At 45.5% G+C, this 20,842-nt stretch overlaps 1 protein-coding gene across 1 annotated transcript in view; it reads left to right on the forward strand.

The window, feature by feature from the left end:
- CIB4 (calcium and integrin binding family member 4) overlaps nt 1-20,842 on the forward strand; it is a 407,942-nt gene that overhangs the window by 20,086 nt on the left and 367,014 nt on the right. The window contains exon 2 of the mRNA XM_029596244.1: nt 12,251-12,285. Within this exon, the coding sequence (XP_029452104.1) occupies nt 12,251-12,285 (35 nt within the window). The remainder of the gene's footprint in view (nt 1-12,250; nt 12,286-20,842) is intronic.

The raw sequence follows: 20,842 nt of genomic DNA on the forward strand, positions 1-20,842 counted from the left end.
GAACCCGCACAATACAGACACAGATTATTCACTCTTCTCCGCCGATGCTCTTCAGGAGTTAAATGACAACGATCGATCTGCATCGGTTCCTCAGTGGATGTCTGAGTTTCAGTTGTTCTTGGGGTGACGAATGATCTCTGGAAATTTGGGGCTAGTCGATAAGATCGTCTAGAAAGGGTCCGTTCTCGGGTTCTTTCCCGAATTCTAAGATCAATTTTGATTGCCAACTGTATTAGTTCTTCCAAGGAATCTGGAGTCTCACGGCCTGCTAACTCATCTTTAATGACTTCGGAGAGTCCCTGCCTGAAAATGGCAGTCAGGCTATTGTTTCCCCATCTCAATTCAGCTGCAAGCGTTGTAAACTGAGCCGCATACTCTCCGACGGATTGGTCTCCTTGCTTGATTTGCAATAAGTCGAAGCTGCTGACGTGGTGCGACCAGGCTCGTCAAATATTAAACGAAATTCTTTCAAAAATTGTTCCAGGTTGTCCATCAAGGGGTCCTCTCACTCCCAAAATGGTGACGCCCACGCCAGAGCAGATCCCTCCAGAAGAGAGAGGATGAATGTAACCTTGGTTCGGTCTGTGGGAAATGAAGCGGAAGTGAAAAATGCATACGACATTGATTCAAGAATCCCCGACACGACTGAGGATTCCCATTGAAGCGTGGTGGGGGCTGTAGTCGTATTGGAGGCGGAGGAAATACTGAGGGAGTTGGACTTACAGAAGCTGCCATAGATAGAGTGTCCATCCGAACTGCTAATCTCTCCAGCACTCCGGTAAATAGATCTAAAACTCCTTGTTGTTGTTGAATACGGGTCGCCATACCAGGAATGGCTTGCAAGGCTGAGAGGTCTACAGGATCCATGGCCTCAGCTATCTGTTACGATTCGTAGATGGTGGATCCAAGAATAACCCCCAGTCTTACCTAGCCATGGTCGTTCCTGGGTTCTGCAGCAAGGACAGTCGACCAATACTGCATCACAGCAGTATAGCGAAAGCGAGGTCCTGTTCCAATCCCAGTCAAAAGGCAGGCAGCAGACAGACAGGTTCGGTCTCCAGTCCGAGTCGAGGGCAGGCAGCAGACAGACAAGTTCAGTAAGCACTCCAAGTCAGAAGGCAGGCAGGTCCAAGGTCCAATCCGAGTCCAAACAGGCAGACAAGAAGTAGCAACACCACTGAGCACCAGCACAGCAAGCCTGTAGCTGAGGCAATGCTGTGCTGGGCTCAGCTCTTTAAATAGTAGTTTTTCGCGCGCAAATGTGTAGATCTCCTGGAGGGCGTCTGACGTCGGCTAGTGGGCGGAGCTTACACGCGAGTCGCTTCGGCCCGCTCTGCCGCCGGCAGTTGCTGATGATTGGTGGTGATGACCCTCCCTGCCCGAGGACGCCGTGAGGTAACAAAGGGGGTTTCCTGGAAGACACCAGTCTGTTTAGTGCATATGACGGATGTGGGCCTTCTGGGCCGAAGAGTGACAGTGGGCCATTGATCAGTTGGAAGTATGTGCAGTTAGTCTGCCTTCGTGTAGTTCATCAAGCAACTGTTGGCTGTTTCAATTATTGAGGCTAAGCCAAAAGCCACTAAATGTCAGTGGAGGTAGTTGCCATTATGGTGTGGGCAGATCATCATCTCGAGGACATATCTGCCTCTCACATTGTCGGGAAGGACAATGTAAGGTCCGACTTCGTCAACAGGCAGGACTTGAACCCACAAGAGTGGGAGTTGACAGACAGCCTTTCAACTCAGTGGTGAGCTGCAGTCACCCAAATCTGGATTTACGGACAACCTCCGGCACTGCAGAAGTGCCACGGTCATTCAGTCGCAGAAATGATTCAAGAGCACTAAATATCGATGCTTCCTTCCAGGTCTGGCTGTGGGTTGGGATGTGATATGCCTTCCTGCTATAGTTGTTGATAGCCTGGATCGTTCAAAAGATTGCAAGTCAGGCCGAAATTGTACTGAGGGCTCCAAATTAGCCGGAGGCCATGGTATTCTGTTCTTCAGAGATTAGTAGTACTCTCGGACTTCCACTCAGGAAGGATCTATTGCATCAGGAGTCCATGTTGCATGACTATTGGGTTGGATTTGTCTTAGGGTTTGGCCCTTGAGAGGGCTCGATTGCTGAAGCATGGTTATTCTTCTGCAATGAATTCCATCTTGCTCTGGGACAGGAAATTTTCTGCATCTCTAGCTTATATTAGAGTTTGGAGGCTTTTCGAGGGCTGGTGTGAGGAGCAAGGTTCTCATCCTCTCACAGTTGACATTCCACTGATATACTGGAATTTTTTACAGGGAAGCTTGCTTAAAGACTTGGCCCTTAGCACTCTGAAGGTGCAAGTAGCAGTTCTCGCTTGTTGTGGCGAATGAGTCAATGGTGAGACATTACCTCTCATCCAAATGCGTCCAGGTTCTTGAAGGGAGTTGCACATTTATGTCCTCCCTTGCGGCTACGGGTGCCTCTTATGGACCTTAGCCTGGTCTTGAGTTTCTTAGCTATTTGTTTAGCACAACCAGTTTCAGAGCTGCAGGCTCCTTTTTGCTATGAGCTGTTTCTGTGAATGGCTCCAGAGGCGGTACATATTAGAACAGTACCTTTTCTTTTTACCAAAAGTGGTTTCAGCATTTCATTTGAATTAGTCTATGTCCCTGCCCATGTGGGATAGGGATAGAGATGAGCATGAATGTCGTCTGTTGCATAATTGGATGTCAAGCAGCTTCAGATGCAGTACTGTAAGATTACTAAACCTTGCAGACAGGATGAGTGACTGTTTGTGCTCTATGGTGGAGATAAACAGAGTAAACCGTCGATGTGGGAGACTATAGCCCGTTGGGTGAGAGAAGTCATCTCGGCCATCTATCTGGATGCCGATGTTTAATTGCCTAAATAGAGTAGGACACTTTTCACTGGGGCTCTGGCGGTATTGTGGATGAAGCTTCAGTTCCTGTCTCCCATTGAGGATTGCCAAGCAGCGACATGGTCCTTCTTAGACAATTTCTCCAAGTATTACCGCTTGGATGTTCAGGCTCAGGAGGACGCCATCTTAGCAAGTGCGGCATTGCTGGGACCACAGACAGCCTCCTGCCCTGTTCAGGAGTAGCTTTGGTACATTCCAGTTGTGTGGCTTGGTCTGACTGAGTGCAGAGGAAGGAGAAATTACTACTTATCTGATAATTTCCTTCCCTCTAAGCTGCCTACTTGTCTTTTAGTTTGCCCTTATATGCAGAAGATACAGAGGGTTGATCCTGTTTAGTAATTGAAGGACTGGTAAGTGTCATATTCAGCCCCTAAGTTTAATGAATGTTAATTCTTTAGACTGTGCTCAGTGTTCCAAATTGGTTGGAAGCATGAGTGGTTGAATATTAATAGTCATGTTCAAGTATTATCAGTTTGTCCACAGTTTGGCTTTTCCAGAGAATACTGGCGGGCTGATGTTGGGGCAGGGCTATATATCCTTGATGACAGCTTTACTCCATCTCCATCTGCTTCGAGAGGTGCATAACCCACTCATGTGGATTGGCCTGCCTTCCTTAGAGGAAAGGAAATTATCAAGTAAGTAGTAATTTTTCCTTTGCTGCAGGTGAGTGATTTCTTATTCTATTGTTTAGAGACTCTTCTTTCATTTTTGCTTCCTGCTTCTTCTGGAAGTCTACTGGTTAAAAAAAAAACAGTAATGTGGCTAAATTGTTGATTGTGTAAGTTGCCCATAATTAGCTTGCTGCAAAAATACTGGCAGGCTGGTATCAGTATGAATGTATATAAGGAGTGACATTAGTGAACCTTGTCTCCATCTGCTACTTGGCATGCATAACCCACTGGTCTGGCCTGCTCTGACTGTATTAAAGGAAAGGAAATTATCAGGTAAATAGTATTTTCACCCTCTCAATGTCCAATGTTCCTGTTTCCACATCCACCCCTAAAATGGTCTATTCTGCAGGTGCTGGGTGACAGAGTAGTGGACTTGAAAGAAGTAACTTAGGTAGTTATCCATGTGCATCTCATTTAATTTGCTCTGCTCTCAGGGTGATATTCAGTAGCCCAGGGTCGCAAGGCTATTGGACTTCTCCTTCAAGAACTTATCCAAACCTTTTTTGAACCCAGCTACACTTATCTTCCCTCTCTAGGAAGATTATAAGGAGCCTGATCAGGAGATGTTTCACAGTTGCTTCTTGCAGGGAATGGATTTTGGGTCTCTTTCATGGTTCTGTCATGCTGTAGATGTGAGCCTTATAGGTTGAGAAGGGAAGTTGAGATCCAGAGCAGATGAAGTGGGAACAGGAATCCTAGTGGAGATACCAGTGAGCCCAGGTCTAGGCAGAGGGCCAGAGCCTGCTGTCTAGCATTCCAGAAATTTTGGCTTCTAGCTTAGAAGAAGGTAGCCCAAGTGGTAACAATTAATGTAATGTCATTAGCTGATGTGAACAAACTGAGGGAATCTAGTAGTCTTCAGGTACCCTGGTAAGTGAGATGCAGAAAAATGGAAAGGGGAAAAAAAGAACAACTCATAACAAACACTTTAATCTATCTTTTAAATAACTTCTGTAACAATCCTCTTGTAAGTAGTATTCAAATACCCAAAACTTATTCAGACATGTTTAATGTGTATAATTATATACTTCAAATACAAAACCTTAAAAACCAAAATACATTCATTCCACTTCTAAAATCCCATACCTCAGTCATACCACACATACATATCAAATATTATATTCACACATTCAGAATGAAATTTTGTAGAAAATATTTTATCCAAATTTCTATATAAACAGGACATTCAATAAAACCTGTCACAGGTATTTCTCATATTATACAGATGTTTTCTATGGGCTCAGGCAAAAGATTCAGCAAACTTCAGACTTTAGTTCATTATCTACTTTATCTGCAATTCTTCCACAACAGGGTGGTGCTCCACATTCACCCAAAGTTTCTGCCAGAAATAGTTTCAGCATTCCATATTAAGCGAGCCATCATGTTACCTATGTTCTTCCTGAGGTCACATGCACATGAAAGTGAGAAAGCCCTAAATATCTGAGACTGTAAAACAACCTTGGCTTACTACAAAAGAAGAACTTGGCTACATTTCTGGCTTCACAACTTACAATCTCTTACGATCCTAACAAACGGGCCGATACAGTAAGGTGCGGTAGAAAGAGGTGTGTTAGGGCCGGGCGCACCCGCGTTTGCCGCACGCACATTTCGGATCACATACCGCTCGATACTCTATTTAAATGGTATGCAAATGCAAGCCGCGTCCAACGCGCGTCCATGAAGCGCAATCCATTTTACTGTATAGGCGCTATACAGTAAAAAAGTGTAACCAAAGTAAACTTACTTTTTCTTTCTTTCAGCCCTCTCTGCCCTCCTCCGGAGGCGCACACAACGGCTCCCCTGCCTCCCGGGGGCAGCCGGCGGCGAAAGCGGCTTCCAGCGGCCCCCGCCGGCGAAGATGGACGAACGCTCGCCCATAGTGCACAGGCGTTCAAGTCAGCGAAAGCGTATGAACGTACGCCGTGACGTCACGCATGCCCGTTCATACGCTTTCGCTGACTTGGGGGCCCGTCAATTTGGGCGCTCAAGCCAGCGAAGCGCATGACGTCACGGCGTACGTTCATACGCTTTCACTGACTTTGGGGCCCGTCAATTTGGGCGCTCAAGCCAGCGAAGCGCATGACGTCACGGCGTACGTTCATACGCTTTCACTGACTTGGGGGCCCGTCAATTTGGGCGCTCAAGCCAGCGAAGCGTTTGAGTCGCTTTTTCGCCAAAAGATAACCTAAAAACCTAAAATCCCCTCTTTTGGTTAAAGTTGCTTCGGGAGGAGGGGAGAGAGGACTGGGGCTGCCCCGGAGACCGGCACCCATGGACGCGGCCAGGGCAGGTGAGCGGGGGCTGGGGGAAAGTTTGCCGCCTACCCTTACCGCTGCCTCTAACGCAGGGGTAAGGGTAGGCGGTAAATTAGCAGGTTAAATGCGCGGCAAAACTGCAGGTTTAAAAAGCGATAATCGGGGTGCGCGTTACTGTATGGGAGGGAATAGCTAATTCGATCGTTTACATCTCATACACATGCAGCGGGTGGAAAGGGTTACCCATTGATTTAAAGAAGCGGTAAGGATGGGTTAAAAGGGATAATGAATCGCAGGTTGGACTAACGCGGCCAAATTGTGAGTAGAAAGCGGGTTAGAAGCAGGGTAACCGTGGCCGCACTTTACTGTATTGGCCTGAAAGTGAGCATAGCAGTGGGTAAAAACATTCATTGTCCAGTTGGCTAGCAGACTACATTACACACTGCTATACACTAGCAAGTCTCCAAATTACAGACACCATCAAGGCTCATCATGTTAGAGCCTTGGTTACATCAGTGGCTCATCTGCGAGCTATAACACTTGAAGACATCTGCAAAGCTGTAACTTATTCATCAGTACACACCTTTTAAGACCCATTACTGCCTGGACAATCTCTCATAGAGTGACAGTAAATTCAAGCAAGCAGTTTTCTCTGTTCACCCAGTAGTATACTCTCCACAATAAGGTCTGGGTTGCTTATTCAGTAAATGCTGCTCTGCAACCCTTGGCTTGGAACTCCCCTCATGTAATGGCTGATTCAGCTATGCTTATTGACAGAAAAAGCAAGTTTGCTTCTCACAGGACAAGCAGGATGGTAGTCCTCACACATGGGTGACATCATCAGGATGGAGCCCAATCACGGAACACTTTTGTCAAAGTTTCTAGAACTTTGACTGGCACCTACTGGGCATGCCCAGCATGGTACTAACCCTGCAACCAGCAGGGGTACCCCTTCAGTCTCTTTTTTTACGCGCATCAGTAGCCATGCAGGTTAAGGAGCTTTCCAGAGATTCCTGACAGGAATTTTCCCTCAGGGAACTTTTTCAAAAATTTCAAACAATTTCTACCCCATAGGGGTCCCCCTATCAATTCTGTAGTCCGCAGTCGTAAGGTAAGGCTTTAACCTCATTTGCGGTCAATTCCCGTCAAGTTCTCCCTTCGGGGCCTACTGGCCATCGACCGCACCGCGGCTAAATTTTTGTCGAAGCCATGGCATCGGGTTTTCGTCAGTGCCCCGATTGTCCTCGGACAATGTCCATCACAGACCCGCATAGGGTTTGTGTATTGTGTTTGAAGTCGGACCATGACTTCTTAAACTGCACCAAATGTGCCCAAATGACACCGAAGGGCCATAAGGCCCGATCCGAGAAAATGGAGTTTCTCTTTCAGGCGAAGCCGCCGACTCCATCGAGCGCTTCGACATCGTCTGAGCCGATGCCATCAACTTCTCGTCAACAGCGGGACACTGGTGTTGCTCTTCTGGCACCGACTACTCCGAAGGCATCAACCTCTTCCTCTTCGGCCCCAGAAAAGGACCGAGGAGATCATCGTGAAACGTGTTGGCACCGGCACCGAAAGGCTCAGTCCGCCGATCTAGGCAAGCCCTCGGCATCGTCGTCAACAGAGCCACCGAAGAAGAAATCCCGTCCAGAGAAGGCCCCATCCTCCTCTGCGGCCGGATCACCGAGGCATTCCCCACCTTCATTGGTGCCGGGAGTCACGATTAAACTTTCACCAGTGGATCCTCCGGCCACGCTTGTGCTGCTTCCTTCTCCGGGACTGGGGTTACCTGCCCCAGACTTCCGCGAGGAATTGGATCAGATAATCCAAGAGGCCATCGGAAAAGTACTGCAGGGCTTCCAATCTCCATCGGCCCATACCCGGGCCGATCTGGACTTTTACCACCAACTCGCCCGTCAATGTCACCAATTCCATCGGTGCCTACTTTCCCATCGATGCCGCCCCGTCCACAATCGGTGCCGCCGTTGGTGCCGCCATCGGTGCCTCCTCCGGTGCCATCGATGCCTAGGCCTGATCCTTCAGGACTAACACCGTTTCTTCCCTCTGGTGATCCTATGGGAGCTGGTGATCAGCCTTACGATCCTTGTACCGATGACTCTTCCCAGGATTCTGATGATCTGCCTTCAGAGCCCTCTCCCCCTGAGGAAAGACGACACTCTCCTCCAGAGGACCTGTCCTTTATTAATTTCATAAAGGAAATGTCTGAAACAATTCCATTTCAGCTTCAGACAGAAGAGGACTCAAGGCACAAGAGCTGGAAGTACTCAAATTTGTTGATGCACCTAAGGAAATCATGTCTCTTCCTATTCATGAAGTCCTTATTGACCTGTTAAAGAGGAATTGGGAGCATCCAGGCTCAGTACCACCTGTCAACTGAAAGACAGATGCCACCTACCTTGTACAGACAGCCCCCTGGGTTTCAAAAACCACAGCTGGATCACCACTCTGTGGTTGTGGAATCAGCCCAGAAGAAGGCACGATGTTCTAAAGCTGTTCAGCTTGGAGAAAAGACGGCTGAGGGGGGATATGATAGAGGTCTTTAAGATCATGAGAGGTCTTGAACGAGTAGATGTGACTCGGTTATTTACACTTTCGAATAATAGAAGGACTAGGGGGCATTCCATGAAGTTAGCAAGTAACACATTTAAGACTAATCGGAGAAAATTCTTTTTCACTCAACGCACAATAAAGCTCTGGAATTTGTTGCCAGAGGATGTGGTTAGTGCAGATAGTGTAGCTGGGTTCAAAAAAGTTTTGGATAAGTTCTTGGAGGAGAAGTCCATTAATGGCTATTAATCAATTTTACTTAGGGAATAGCCACTGCTATTAATTACATCAGTAGCATGGGATCTTCTTAGTGTTTGGGTAATTGTCATGTTCTTGTGGCCTGGTTTTGGCCTCTGTTGGAAACAGGATGCTGGACTCGATGGACCCTTGGTCTGACCCAGCATGGCAATTTCTTATGTTCTTATGTTCTTATACCCCCTGGGAAAGAACAGAGGTCCCTGGATGCATTTGGCAGGCATGTCTTCCATGGCTCAATGCTCATTTCTCGCATTGCTTCCTACCAGTTATACATGACCCAGTATAACAAAGACCTTTTTAAGAAATCCAGGAAGCCAAATATCAGATAAATTTCCTGGAGCTTCAGGCAATCAGATATGCCCTTAGATTTTTTCAGGATTACCTCTCAAACAAAGCTATCCTGATTCAGACCGACATCCAGGTGGTGATGTGGTACATCAACAAGCAAGGGGGAACAGGTTCCTACCTTCTGTGTCAGGAAGCTGCACAGATATGGATGTGGGCTCTTTCCCATTCAATGTACCTCAGAGCAACCTACTTGGTGGGTGTGGACAATGTTCTGGCGGACAAGTTGAGTTGGATCTCTCATCCGCACGAATGGTCTCTTAACCCCATGGTAGCAGACACAATCTTCCAACGTTGAGGTTATCCACAAATAGACCTCTTTGCGTCCCTCCATAACCATAAAGTAGGGAACTTCTGGTCGCTCACTCGCAGCCGCCACTTTCAGCCGAGGGACGCATTCGCCCTCTTGTGGTCTCCTTTACGCGTACCCTCCACTTCCACTCATATCCAAAACTCGTGAAATTACGAAGGGACAAGGGCTTAATGATTCTCACAGCCCCTTATTGGCCATGCCAAATCTGGTTCCCAATCTTCCAAGACCTATCGGTTCGCTGGCGCATCCCTCTGGGGGAGGATCCGCTTCTGATAACTCAGAACGACGGGTTTCTTTGCCACCCCGACCTCCAGGCCCTGTCCCTGATGGCCTGGATGTTGAAAGGTTAATACTACAACCCCTTAACCTTTCGGAGTTGATGTCTCGAGTCCTGGTAGCTTCACGAAAGCCTTCCACAAGACGCTCTTATCGTTCTAAGTGGAAAAGATTTACAGTCTGGTGCATGTCCATGTCCATCGACCATTTCACTTGTTCCACTGCCAAATTTCTGGACTATCTCTGGCATCTGTCAGACTCAGGCCTGCAAACGTCTTCTATAAGAGTGCATGTCAGTGTGGTAGCTGCTTTCCACAACGCCGTGGGAGATGTCTCTATTTCGGCACAACCCTTAGTCACACGCTTCATAAGAGGTTTGCTCCACCTGAAACCTCCGTAGCACCCCCCCCGGCCCCTACTTGGGACCTTAATGTGGTCTTAGGACAGCTCATGAAACCTCCGTTTGAGCCTCTCCACTCCTGTGATCTCCGCTATCTCACCTGGAAAGTGATTTTTCTTCTCGCTATAACATCTGCTCGCAGGGTTAGTGAGTTGCAGGCACTAGTCACCTATCCACCTTACACTAAAATTCTTTTTTTTTTTTTTTTTAATTCTTTATTTATTACTTTTTCAAAATGTTTACAATAAACAAAACATTTAAGAAATCTCATAATGACTGAGTCCTTAATAAGAAACAGGAACATTTTTTTCAACCTAACATTAAGCATACAATTCAGTCATTATTATACTTAAGGAAATTCAAGTGAGTCTCAAGATATTTGAACGGATTATAAAGAAAAACATTAGTCAAGGAAAAATGCATTGTCAATACTCCACTAATCATATAAGCCGATCATTTTCCTGCTAGGAGATCCCTAAGACCTACTGGCTCTGTGAATGTGTAGGTATTCCCCTCTAACTTAACAGTGCACTTGCATGGATATTTTAAAATAAAATATCCACCTTTATCTATTACTTCTTTCCTATAAGATAGGAATTTCTTTCTGCGTAATTGAGTCGTCTTAACTAGATCTGGAAAGATCCATACTCTTTCCCCATAGAAAGTACTTAATCGATTTCGAAAAAAGGATTTCAAAACGTTTTCCTTATCAGTTGCAAAAGCAAACTGAATTAATAATGTTCCTCGTTCTTTAACAACCAAGTCTTGTTGAGACTTTTGCAGTAAATCAGATAAGTTTATAGAACTATTTTGAACTACCTCTATTTCTAATTTTTCCTTTTCTTTTTCTTTAGCGCTCTCTACAAGTTGTTCTTCTCTTACCACTTTCTTCATGATCCCCAAATAAAAAGCTTTCACTATAACTGGTAGACATTTCTCTGGTATTTTTAATATCTGCAACATATATTCCCTAAATAATTCCACCGAGTCTATTTCTTAATGACAGGGTGATTCTCCGTACACACCCTAAGTTTTTATCGAAGGTAGTATCGGATTTTCATCTTAATCAAACCATCATCTTACCTGCTTTTTTTCCAAGGTCCCATTCGATTCCATTTTTGGTCAGTCTGTTCTACAGAACCTATTCTCAGCTTAACTACCCAACATCCTACCAGCGACCTGTTCTGGGTTTTCAGGATGTCCTCCTACCTAAATCCACTCCTGTTGTTGTGCCTGTTACATGCCTTTGGGTGCATTTGGTGCATTGCTCGGGCATCCTCAGCTCGCTTTTCACCCATGTGTGAGGACTACAATCCTGCTTGTCCTGTGAGAAAGCGGAGTTGCTTACCTGTAACAGGTATTCTCACAGGACAGCAGGATGTTAATCCTCATGAAACCTGCCCGCCACCCCGCGGAGTTGGGTTCATTTGCGATTTATTTTATTTTTCGCACATACTTTTGCTATACACAAGACTGAAGGGGGAATCCTGCTGGTTGCAGGGTTAGTGCCATGGTGGGCATGCCCAGTAGGTGCCAGTCAAACTTCTAGAAACTTTGACAAAAGTGTTCCGTGATTGGGCTCCATCCTGATGATGTCACCCATGTGTGAGGACTAACATCCTGCTGTCCTGTGAGAACACCTGTTACAGGTAAGCAACTCTGCTTTATCGTAAACAGTATACTCCCACAGACAGTAGGATAAATTAGCCATACTAAATACCTGCCCGCCTCCTTGGAAAGTCAACTGTCTAGCTAAAATTAGCTGTAACGTTGACTGAGGGGGCTCACAAGGCAACATCTGAGAGGGAATTCCCACACATGCTCAGTAGAGCAAAAGTTCTGTTAGCTGAGAGAGATCTATTTGGTGCCACTAGATGATGTCATCCACACGTAATGGCTAATTAAGCTCTATTTATCACCAGAAAAATCTTTAGTAAGGTCACCCCAATCATATGACCTTTAGAGTGCTAACATGTAGCTTTTTTCTTAGTTTTATTGATTTATCATCAGCCTTCGACCTCCTTAATCACATTATTTTTATTCAGGAATTGCTGGGGGCAGCCTGAAAATTCTTTAATGGAGCAGGCCCAAATTTGGTGAAGCCATGGCCCCCGCAGCCCACTTAGTGTGTATAATAAATGGATAAATTAGTATGGTGTTTAAGAGGAAATACTACAGTGAGGAATCAAGAAAACCAAAGATGAATTGAATTGTGAAAGATCTATGATTCTTCAATCTTATTTTTTGCAGACACTGACATTTTTGAGAAAAGTTGAAATTTTACAGTAAGTAAATATTTTTTCAAGTTTGGTTAACCTAAACAAGCCATATCTCATCAGATCCTAGAAACTAAGATGTCCCTAATAAAAAATCTGCAGAAGAGGGGAAACTTATACAGATAACTGTATCCAATATTAAGCGGCACTTTATCTGGCTAACAGTGCTGAATTTATCTTGATAATATTACCCTTGTAACTTTAAGCCTTCTATTTCTCTGGTCATACTTATCTGGGTCACTTTGAAAATATCAATACTATTTGGCTAAAATGAAATCATGCCCTATGAACATCCCAATGTTGCCTCTTTTTACCTAAGTAGATTTTGTGCAGGCAACAATTTGCATGAACAAAATTTAGCTGGAGAGCATGGAAAACAATTTAACACCTTGATATTTGTCCAGCTGGACAAGTCCTTTGAATATTGACCTCTATGCATTAGGTCTTACTAGTACTTGGAAGGCTACAAGTAACATTGAGAGTGTGCTACAGGTATTGCATTGGGGGCTTGATAGTGGTCACTGTTCAAGTCACAAAACATTTTTGCAGCCTCATTAAACAGCCAAACACTGGGATTAATGTATTATTGCATTGATTCCTGGAAAGAAGATCAAAATATTACATGCTTTTCTCGTCAATAGCAGGGCTGAATTAGCCATGCTGTCTGGGAAGCGTCGCAACCCCAAGTAGACGGAGTTTCCTCAGTCACAGAGCTTTGACTCTGTGCAGCTGCGCGGTAGGGTTCCCACGCAATTCCCTCTCCTCTTCAGTAGTTTTTTTCTGCGAACCAATCGCACACGGGGTTTTCCTCTCAGCGACTTTTTTCCTCAAAAGGACATTTTTTCAGCAATATTTTGTGTTTTTTTGTCTATTTTTGATTCCAGATGGCTCCGAAGCCATCTGGCTTTAAATACTGTCAATGTGACAAAATTATGTCCATCACTGATGGACATAATTATTGCTACATATATCTAGGACTAGACCACGACCAAGCCTCATGCAGAGACTGCACTTGCATGTCTCCAAGGGTCCAACAACAACGAGCGGTAAAGTGGAACGTCTGAGCACGGGTTCCTATGCCCCAACGACTTCAGCTCACTCTTTGCTGGGACCGTCGAAGAAAGGTAAGGTCCCCACCAAGAGGGCTTCCTCCCTGGGACCCACCAAGCTGCAACGCACTGTGCCTAGTACCTGGCCAGGGTCTAATACACCCTCAGGGACTTCCAAAAGAGCCGGGGCTCCGGCAACGGTACAGCACAGAAAAGAATCGGGAGATGCAGGTGCTGGCTCAAGGGTCCACGTCTGATAGATGTTTCTCATTGAATTTACAGATATTTGATTATTTGGTATCACTCACCCCTGAAGAAGCTACAAGTTTCGTAGCGAAACACTGGCCGCTGTCGGGTTAAGAGTGCAAGCTGGTTTAATGTGGACAGACGGACACTTTACATGATTGTAACAACAACTATTTCAAACTTTATCAAGCTTTTGCTATCAATTTGTTTTGAGCCGCAAATGATTAATAGACTGAACAGTTCTTCTTACAGTAAGAACACGTTGTCAGGCTTGTCAAACACTTCTCTGTCATCAAAACAAAGGGTTACATTGTTTTCCCGTATCAACTGTGTGTAAATTTAGAATTTAGAGAATGCTGCATCAGCAAGCCTGACAACGTGTTCTTGTATAAATCGACATGGAGTCCCCCAGGTCTGGCAGATTCTGTCATTTATACAACGTGTTCTTGTATAAATCGACATGGAGTCCCCCAGGTCCGGCAGATTCTGTCATTTCTACTTTTCATCAGAGAGTTGTGCAAGACTTGCGCTCCAGTTTTTCTAACACACGTTCCTTTTCAAATTTGACACGACCAGAAGCAGCTGCCTTGAAGACTCTTCGTCAAAATCATGACTTGATAATCAAGCCCGCGGACAAAGGGGGCAAAATAGTGTTGCTCAGTCGAAGTCAATATACAACCGAGGTACAACGGCTCCTTCATGATCACAAATTTTACCAACTTCTTTCAACTGATTCCACTGAAGCCTTATCTAAAGAAATTGAATCAATAGTACACGAAGGAGTTGAGATGGGTTTTCTCACTTCTCATGATGCTGCTTTCCTAATGAAGAAAGCTCCTATAGTTCCAGTTTTCTACATTCTCCCAAAAATACATAAAAATCTGACACAACCACCTGGAAGACCCATAGTCTCAAGCAGAGGTTCCCTCCTAGAACCGTTGTCTAAGTTTGTAGACCATTTTTTGGCTCCTCATGTACATATTCAAAAATCATATATAAGAGACTCTGAAGCCATGATTCAGTTTTTAGAAACAATTACAGACGATACCTCTAAATTAACTATGGTTACTCTTGATGTAGAAGCTCTGTACACCAACATCCCACAGGATGAGGCCATGGACATAGCCTATGATTTTTTTGACACACGTCCACACCCCAAGAGTATTCCATCATTTTTCCTTCAGTCATTACCACAGATAGCTTTGACCAAATTTTTTTTTGCTTTCGAAGGCTCCTTCTATCAATAGATTTGTGGAACAGCAATGGGGGCCACTATGGCCCCCAACCTTGCGAATTTAAATATGGCACGTTTTGAAGACCAATGGATCTATGCCAACAGTCCCTTTTCTCAACATATACTAGCATGGAAACGCTACATAGATGACATTTTTCTTGTATGGTCCGATACAGCTGAAACGTTTTCTCAATTCCTTACTTGGTTGAATGGATGTAATGCTCATTTCCATTTTACTGCAGACGTCCAAAGTGCCAGTATTCATTTCTTGGATATTACGATAATTAAGACACCAGAAAGGTTTATCACGACTCTGTATCGCAAACCGGTGTCCAATAACACCTTTCTTCATTTTTCCAGCGCTTATCCGCGTTCTTTAAAAGAGAATCTTCCTGTTAGTCAATTTTTCAGAATAAGACGCTTGTGCATGACCCTGACAGACTATAAAAAATATTATCCCAGGACAAACAGGATGCTAGTCCTCATATAAGGGTGACATCAGTAATGGAGCCCTATACGGAAAAACTTTTGTCAAAGTTTCTAGAAACGTTTGACTGGCACAGTGTGCCCACTGAGCATGCTCGGCATGCCATGATATTCTCAGCCACAGGGGTCTCCTTTCAGTCTTCTTTTCTCCGCGAAGCCATTAGCCTCGCGGTTATTTGGAGTCCTGTGTGGTGATTTTTCACCATATAAAAAAGTTTGTTAAAAACTAAAAAAAACTTTGACACCGCAGGGGTCTCCCGTTTTTTACCATCGTGATAAGTTTTTCTGTTTTTTCCGTCGATTCCGTACCATATCTATTAGCCTGAAAGTCATCGACGGCTGTCCGACTTCACAATTGCTACCGGTTTTAAAAAATGCCTGGTTTGTTGCCGTACCATGTCCATTACGGACTCACACTTAGAGTGTGTAGTCTCTCTCGGTCAGAATCACGATGTCCTAACGTGCCCGAAGTGCGCCGAGATGACGCCGAATGGTAGAAGACTCCGGATGAAGAAAATGGAGCACCTGTTCCATTTACAGCTAATGCCATCAACATCGACGTCCAGGCAGTCGTCTCCGGCTGGAGCAATCCGTAAGGTCGTCTTCAAGAAACGAAGACCGGATGAAGCGGGAGATCGGCCGTTTGACAACGTGAGCTGAATCAGCGCAAAAGAAGCCTCGGAGAGACGATGCGATGCCTCACCTTCCACCCCGAGGCGATCCCCACTGATATCGGTGCCAAGAACCGTACCTCCACAGGGCCCTTTGGAGGTACCGGTATCGCCTTCGCTGCCTCCCCCCCATAGCTGTTCTGGTCTCACCAGCTATGCGGGCGGAACTAGTCGGCTATATCCGCCAGGCAGTCAGGGATGTGCTCCTCGATATGCCTCTGATGCCAACACCGACTCTGCCATCGAGGCCAACGCCATCGCCAGTACCATCTCCATCACTGGTTCCATCGATGCCATTACCGATGCCTTTGCCGTCTCCATCGTTGATTCCATCGATGCCGATGCCCGATTTATCTTTTTTTGCACCAGTTTTAGCAAAACTAGATACACTTATCGGTGCCATCCCGGTGAAACCTCAGAAAATACCAATACCAACTCCGAGGGGAGAAGATATTACAGGAGAATCTCCGATTCCAGATCCAATCCCAGGTCCATCGGGTTTTCCACGCCCATTCCCACCAATATCCCCATTGTTCCCATCGAAACCTAGGGAACAACCATCGATGCCAGAGGTGCCTATGCCTTCTACACCTCTTCGACCGTATACACTTGATACATGGGATGATACTGGCACTGATACCTCCTCAGAGGAAGTCCTCTCGGAACCATCCCCTCCAGAGGAAAGAAGAAAATCCCCTCCTGAGGACCTATCCTTCTCCAATTTTATCAAAGATATGGCTGACACCATTCCTTTTCAGCTACAATCTGAGGAAGACACCAGACAAAAAACCCTGGAAGTGTTGCAGTTCGTGGACCCACCTAAAGAGGTGTTGGCAATACCAGTTCACGAGGTCCTTGTGGAAGTGTTGCACAGGTTATGGGAGCATCCCTGCTCCATACCTCCAGTGAACAAGAGGACAGACGCAACATACCTGGTCCAACATATCCCAGGCTTCCAGAAGACTCAACTACCTCACCAGTCAGTAGTAGTTGAGTCAGCACAAAAGAAATCAAAAAGAATAAAGACTCATTCTTCAACTCCACCAGGTAAAGACAATAGGTTCCTAGACAACGTAGGTAGGAAGATGTTTCAAGGATCCATGTTAGTTTCCAGGATTGCGTCCTACCAATTATATATGATGCAATACCAGCGTAACTTATGGAAACAGATGCAAGAACTCTCTGAAACTTTTCCCCAGCAAGTTCAGGATTCTTTCTCTTCTATAATTCATAAAGGCCTAGAGGCGGGCAAACACGAAGTTCGAGAAGCGTACGACCGTTTTGAAACTGCATCACGGATGTCAGCCACAGGTATAAGTGCTCGAAGATGGGCCTGGCTCAAGCCCTCAGACCTGAGACTGGAAATACAGGAGAAACTGGCTGATCTCCCTTGTGTAGGGGACAATCTCTTCGGAGATAAGGTTAAGGAAGCAGTTTCCCTCCTAAAGGAGCACTCAGAAACTCTAAGACAACTATCTTCTGTACCTCAGGAGTCTCAAACACCATCAAGAAGACTCCCAAGAAAAGAGTCCAAGCGCCCATACTTCAGGCCGAGGTGTTATTATCCACCTCCTGCTCGTGGACGCTCATCCAGACCAACTCAAAGAGCACAGTCTAGACAACCAAGAGCGCCTAGAGCTCAACCCCCTCCGCAAACAGGAGCAACATTGGGGTTTTGAAGTACTTCCAGAGAACAGCAGCCTGTCTACCAATCCGACCCCAAATTTGCCGGTAGGAGGTCGGATTACTTTCTTCCAACACAATTGGTCTCGCATTACCACAGACCAATGAGTACTCTCCATCACACCTCAAGGGTACTACTTGGACTTTCTCACTGTACCAAACGATACTCCACCCACCTCGTCTTGGACAGTAAACAACCAATCCACACTCTTACAAACAGAATTATCCACCCTTCTGAAAGCCAGGGCCGTGGAACCAGTTCCCCGGCCTCAGCAGGGCAGAGGATTCTACTCCCGTTATTTCCTCATTCCAAAAAACACAGGAGGCCTACGTCCCATATTAGACCTCCGGAATCTCAACAAATTCCTGAGAAAAGAAAATTCAGGATGGTGTCATTGGGCACGATGCTATCTCTACTTCAAAAAGGAGATTGGCTCTATTCTCTGGATCTTCAAGACGCTTACGCTCACATACCAACATTCCCTCCTCATCGCAAGTACCTGCGATTCCTAGTAGGAAGTCAACATTTCCAATACAGGGTGCTACCATTCGGCCTTGCCTCATCACCTCGAGTATTCACAAAGTTCCTGGCAATGGCAGCTGCCCACTTGCACAAGGAAGGAGTGCACGTGTTTCCTTACCTGGATGATTGGCTCATCAGAAGCCAAACAAGACAAGGAGCTCTCAATTCTCTCAAGCTCACAATAACTCTACTCCATTCCTTGGGATTCCTCATCATCTACCAGAAATCCCACTTCACACCATCTCACCGGTTACAATTCATTGGAACAGAATTAAACACCATAACAGCAAAAGCCTTCCTTCCAAAAGATCATGCACAGACACTAGCCTTGTTTGCAGGCTCTCTCCGCACACGCACACAAATAACAGCTCATCAATGTCTCGCTCTCTTGGGTCACATGGCCTCCACAGTTCACGTCACTCCTATGGCCAGATTAGCCAAGAGGCTCACACAATGGACACTCAAACGACAATGGATACAGGCCATTCAACCACTTTCTTATCCAATTCAAGTAACTCAGCAACTACGCACCTCGCTACTCTGGTGGACAATCATGAACAACTTGCTCAAAGGTCTACCTTTCCAACAACCAATTACGCAAGTGACGTTAACTACAGATGCATCCACCTTAGGCTGGGGAGCTCACATTGGTCATCTGCAGACCCAAGGTACTTGGACAAAACTCGAAGCTACATTTCAGATAAATTTCCTAGAGCTTCGAGCTATACGTTATGCGCTGCATGCGTTCAAGGACTGCCTTTCCCACAAGACTGTTCTGATACAAACAGACAACACAGTAGCCATGTGGTACATCAACAAACAGGGAGGTACGGACTCGTATCTCCTTTGTCAAGAAGCAGCACAGATTTGGGACTGGGGCTTGACACACGCAATGCTTTTACGGCCACTTATCTGGCAGGCATTCACAACATAGTGGCATATCGCCTCAGGCGTCAATTCCAACCTCACGAGTGGTCTCTGGATCCAGAAGTGGTGACCAAGATCTTCCACAGTTGGGGCACCCAACAGTGGCCCTCTTTGCATCACAAGTGAATTACAAAGTAGCCAATTATTGCTCCCTATTCAAGCAGAAAAACCGCTTACCCAGGGTTGCCTTTGCTCGCCACTGGAATTCAGGCCTACTGTTTGCGTATCCTCCGATACCGCTAATAACCAAAACTCTAGTGAAGCTACAACAGGACAAAGGGTCCATGATACTCATAGCCCCATATTAGCCTCGACAAGTATGGTTTCCAATACTTCTAGACCTCTCAATCAGAGATCCAATTCGACTGGGCACAGCACCCACTCTCATAACTCAGGATCAAGGCAGGTTGCGTCATCCCAACCTTCAATCCCTATCCCTCACAGCATGGATGTTGAAAGCTTGATTCTACAACCTCTCAATCTTTCAACTAATGTCTTTCAAGTGCTTGTAGCTTCACGTAACCCTCCACATGAAAGAACTGTCGTGCTAAATGGAGAAGGTTTACCGCATGGTGCTCACAAAACAGTGTTGATCCTTTTTCCTGCACTACATCATCTTTATTAGACTATCTATGGCATCTCTCAGACTCTGGTCTCCAGACATCATCTGTAAGGGTACATTTAAGCGCAATCTCAGCTTATCACAATACCGTTGGGGATGCACCAATTTCAGTATAACCCCTAGTTAGTAGATTTATGCGAGGTTTAATTCAGCTGAAACCTCCACATCGACCACCGGTCACACAATGGGACCTTAATGTGGTCCTAATGAGGCTAATGCGTTCTCCTTTTGAACCCATGGATTCCTGTGATGTTAAATTTCTCACTTGGAAGACTATTTTCTTAATAGCCATCACATCATCAAGAAGGGTTAGTGAGTTACAAGCACTTGTCACATACTCACCCTACACAAAATTCCTACATGATTGAGTGGTACTCCGTACACACCCAAAATTTCTTCCTAAAGTTGTTACAGAATTCCATTTGAATCAATCCATCATCTTGCCTACTTTCTTCCCAAAACCACACTCTCATCAAGGAGAGAGGGCTTTACACACCTTGGACTGTAAGCGTGCACTTGCATACTACTTAGATCGCACTACAGCCCATAGGAAATCCAACCAGCTCTTTGTTTCTTTTGATCCAAACAAACCTGGGAAAGCAGTAGGCAAGCAAACTCTATCCAATTGGCTTGCAGATTGCATACGGTTTTGCTATGAGAAAGCAGGCCTTCCTCTCCGGGGCGATTAAAGGCGCACTCAGTAAGAGCAATGTCAACTTCAATAGCACAATACCGTTCAGTGCCAATAGCTGACATATGTAAGGCCCCAACATGGAGTTCCCTTTACACCTTTGCGTCTCACTACTATCTCGACAAGGAAGGGACGACAAGACTCAGCCTATGGACTATCTGTCTTAAAGAACTTGTTTCCAGTATAATCCCAACTCCTTCCACTTCTAACCTTTTGTGATTTCAGGCTGCCTCATTTTTCCCAACAGTACACCAGTTGTTGTGCCTATTGCACAAGTTGTACGCTGTTGGTCCACTACAAAGATGACTCAGCCTGTAGCTTGCTAATCATCCATATGTGAGGAATAGCATCCTGCTTATCCTGTGATAAAGCAAAATTGCTTACCTTGTAATAGGTGTTATCCCAGGACAGCAGGATGTAGTCCTCACGAAACC

Source organism: Rhinatrema bivittatum, chromosome 3 (genome assembly GCF_901001135.1).
Source record: "Rhinatrema bivittatum chromosome 3, aRhiBiv1.1, whole genome shotgun sequence".
Taxonomy (NCBI): domain Eukaryota; kingdom Metazoa; phylum Chordata; class Amphibia; order Gymnophiona; family Rhinatrematidae; genus Rhinatrema; species Rhinatrema bivittatum.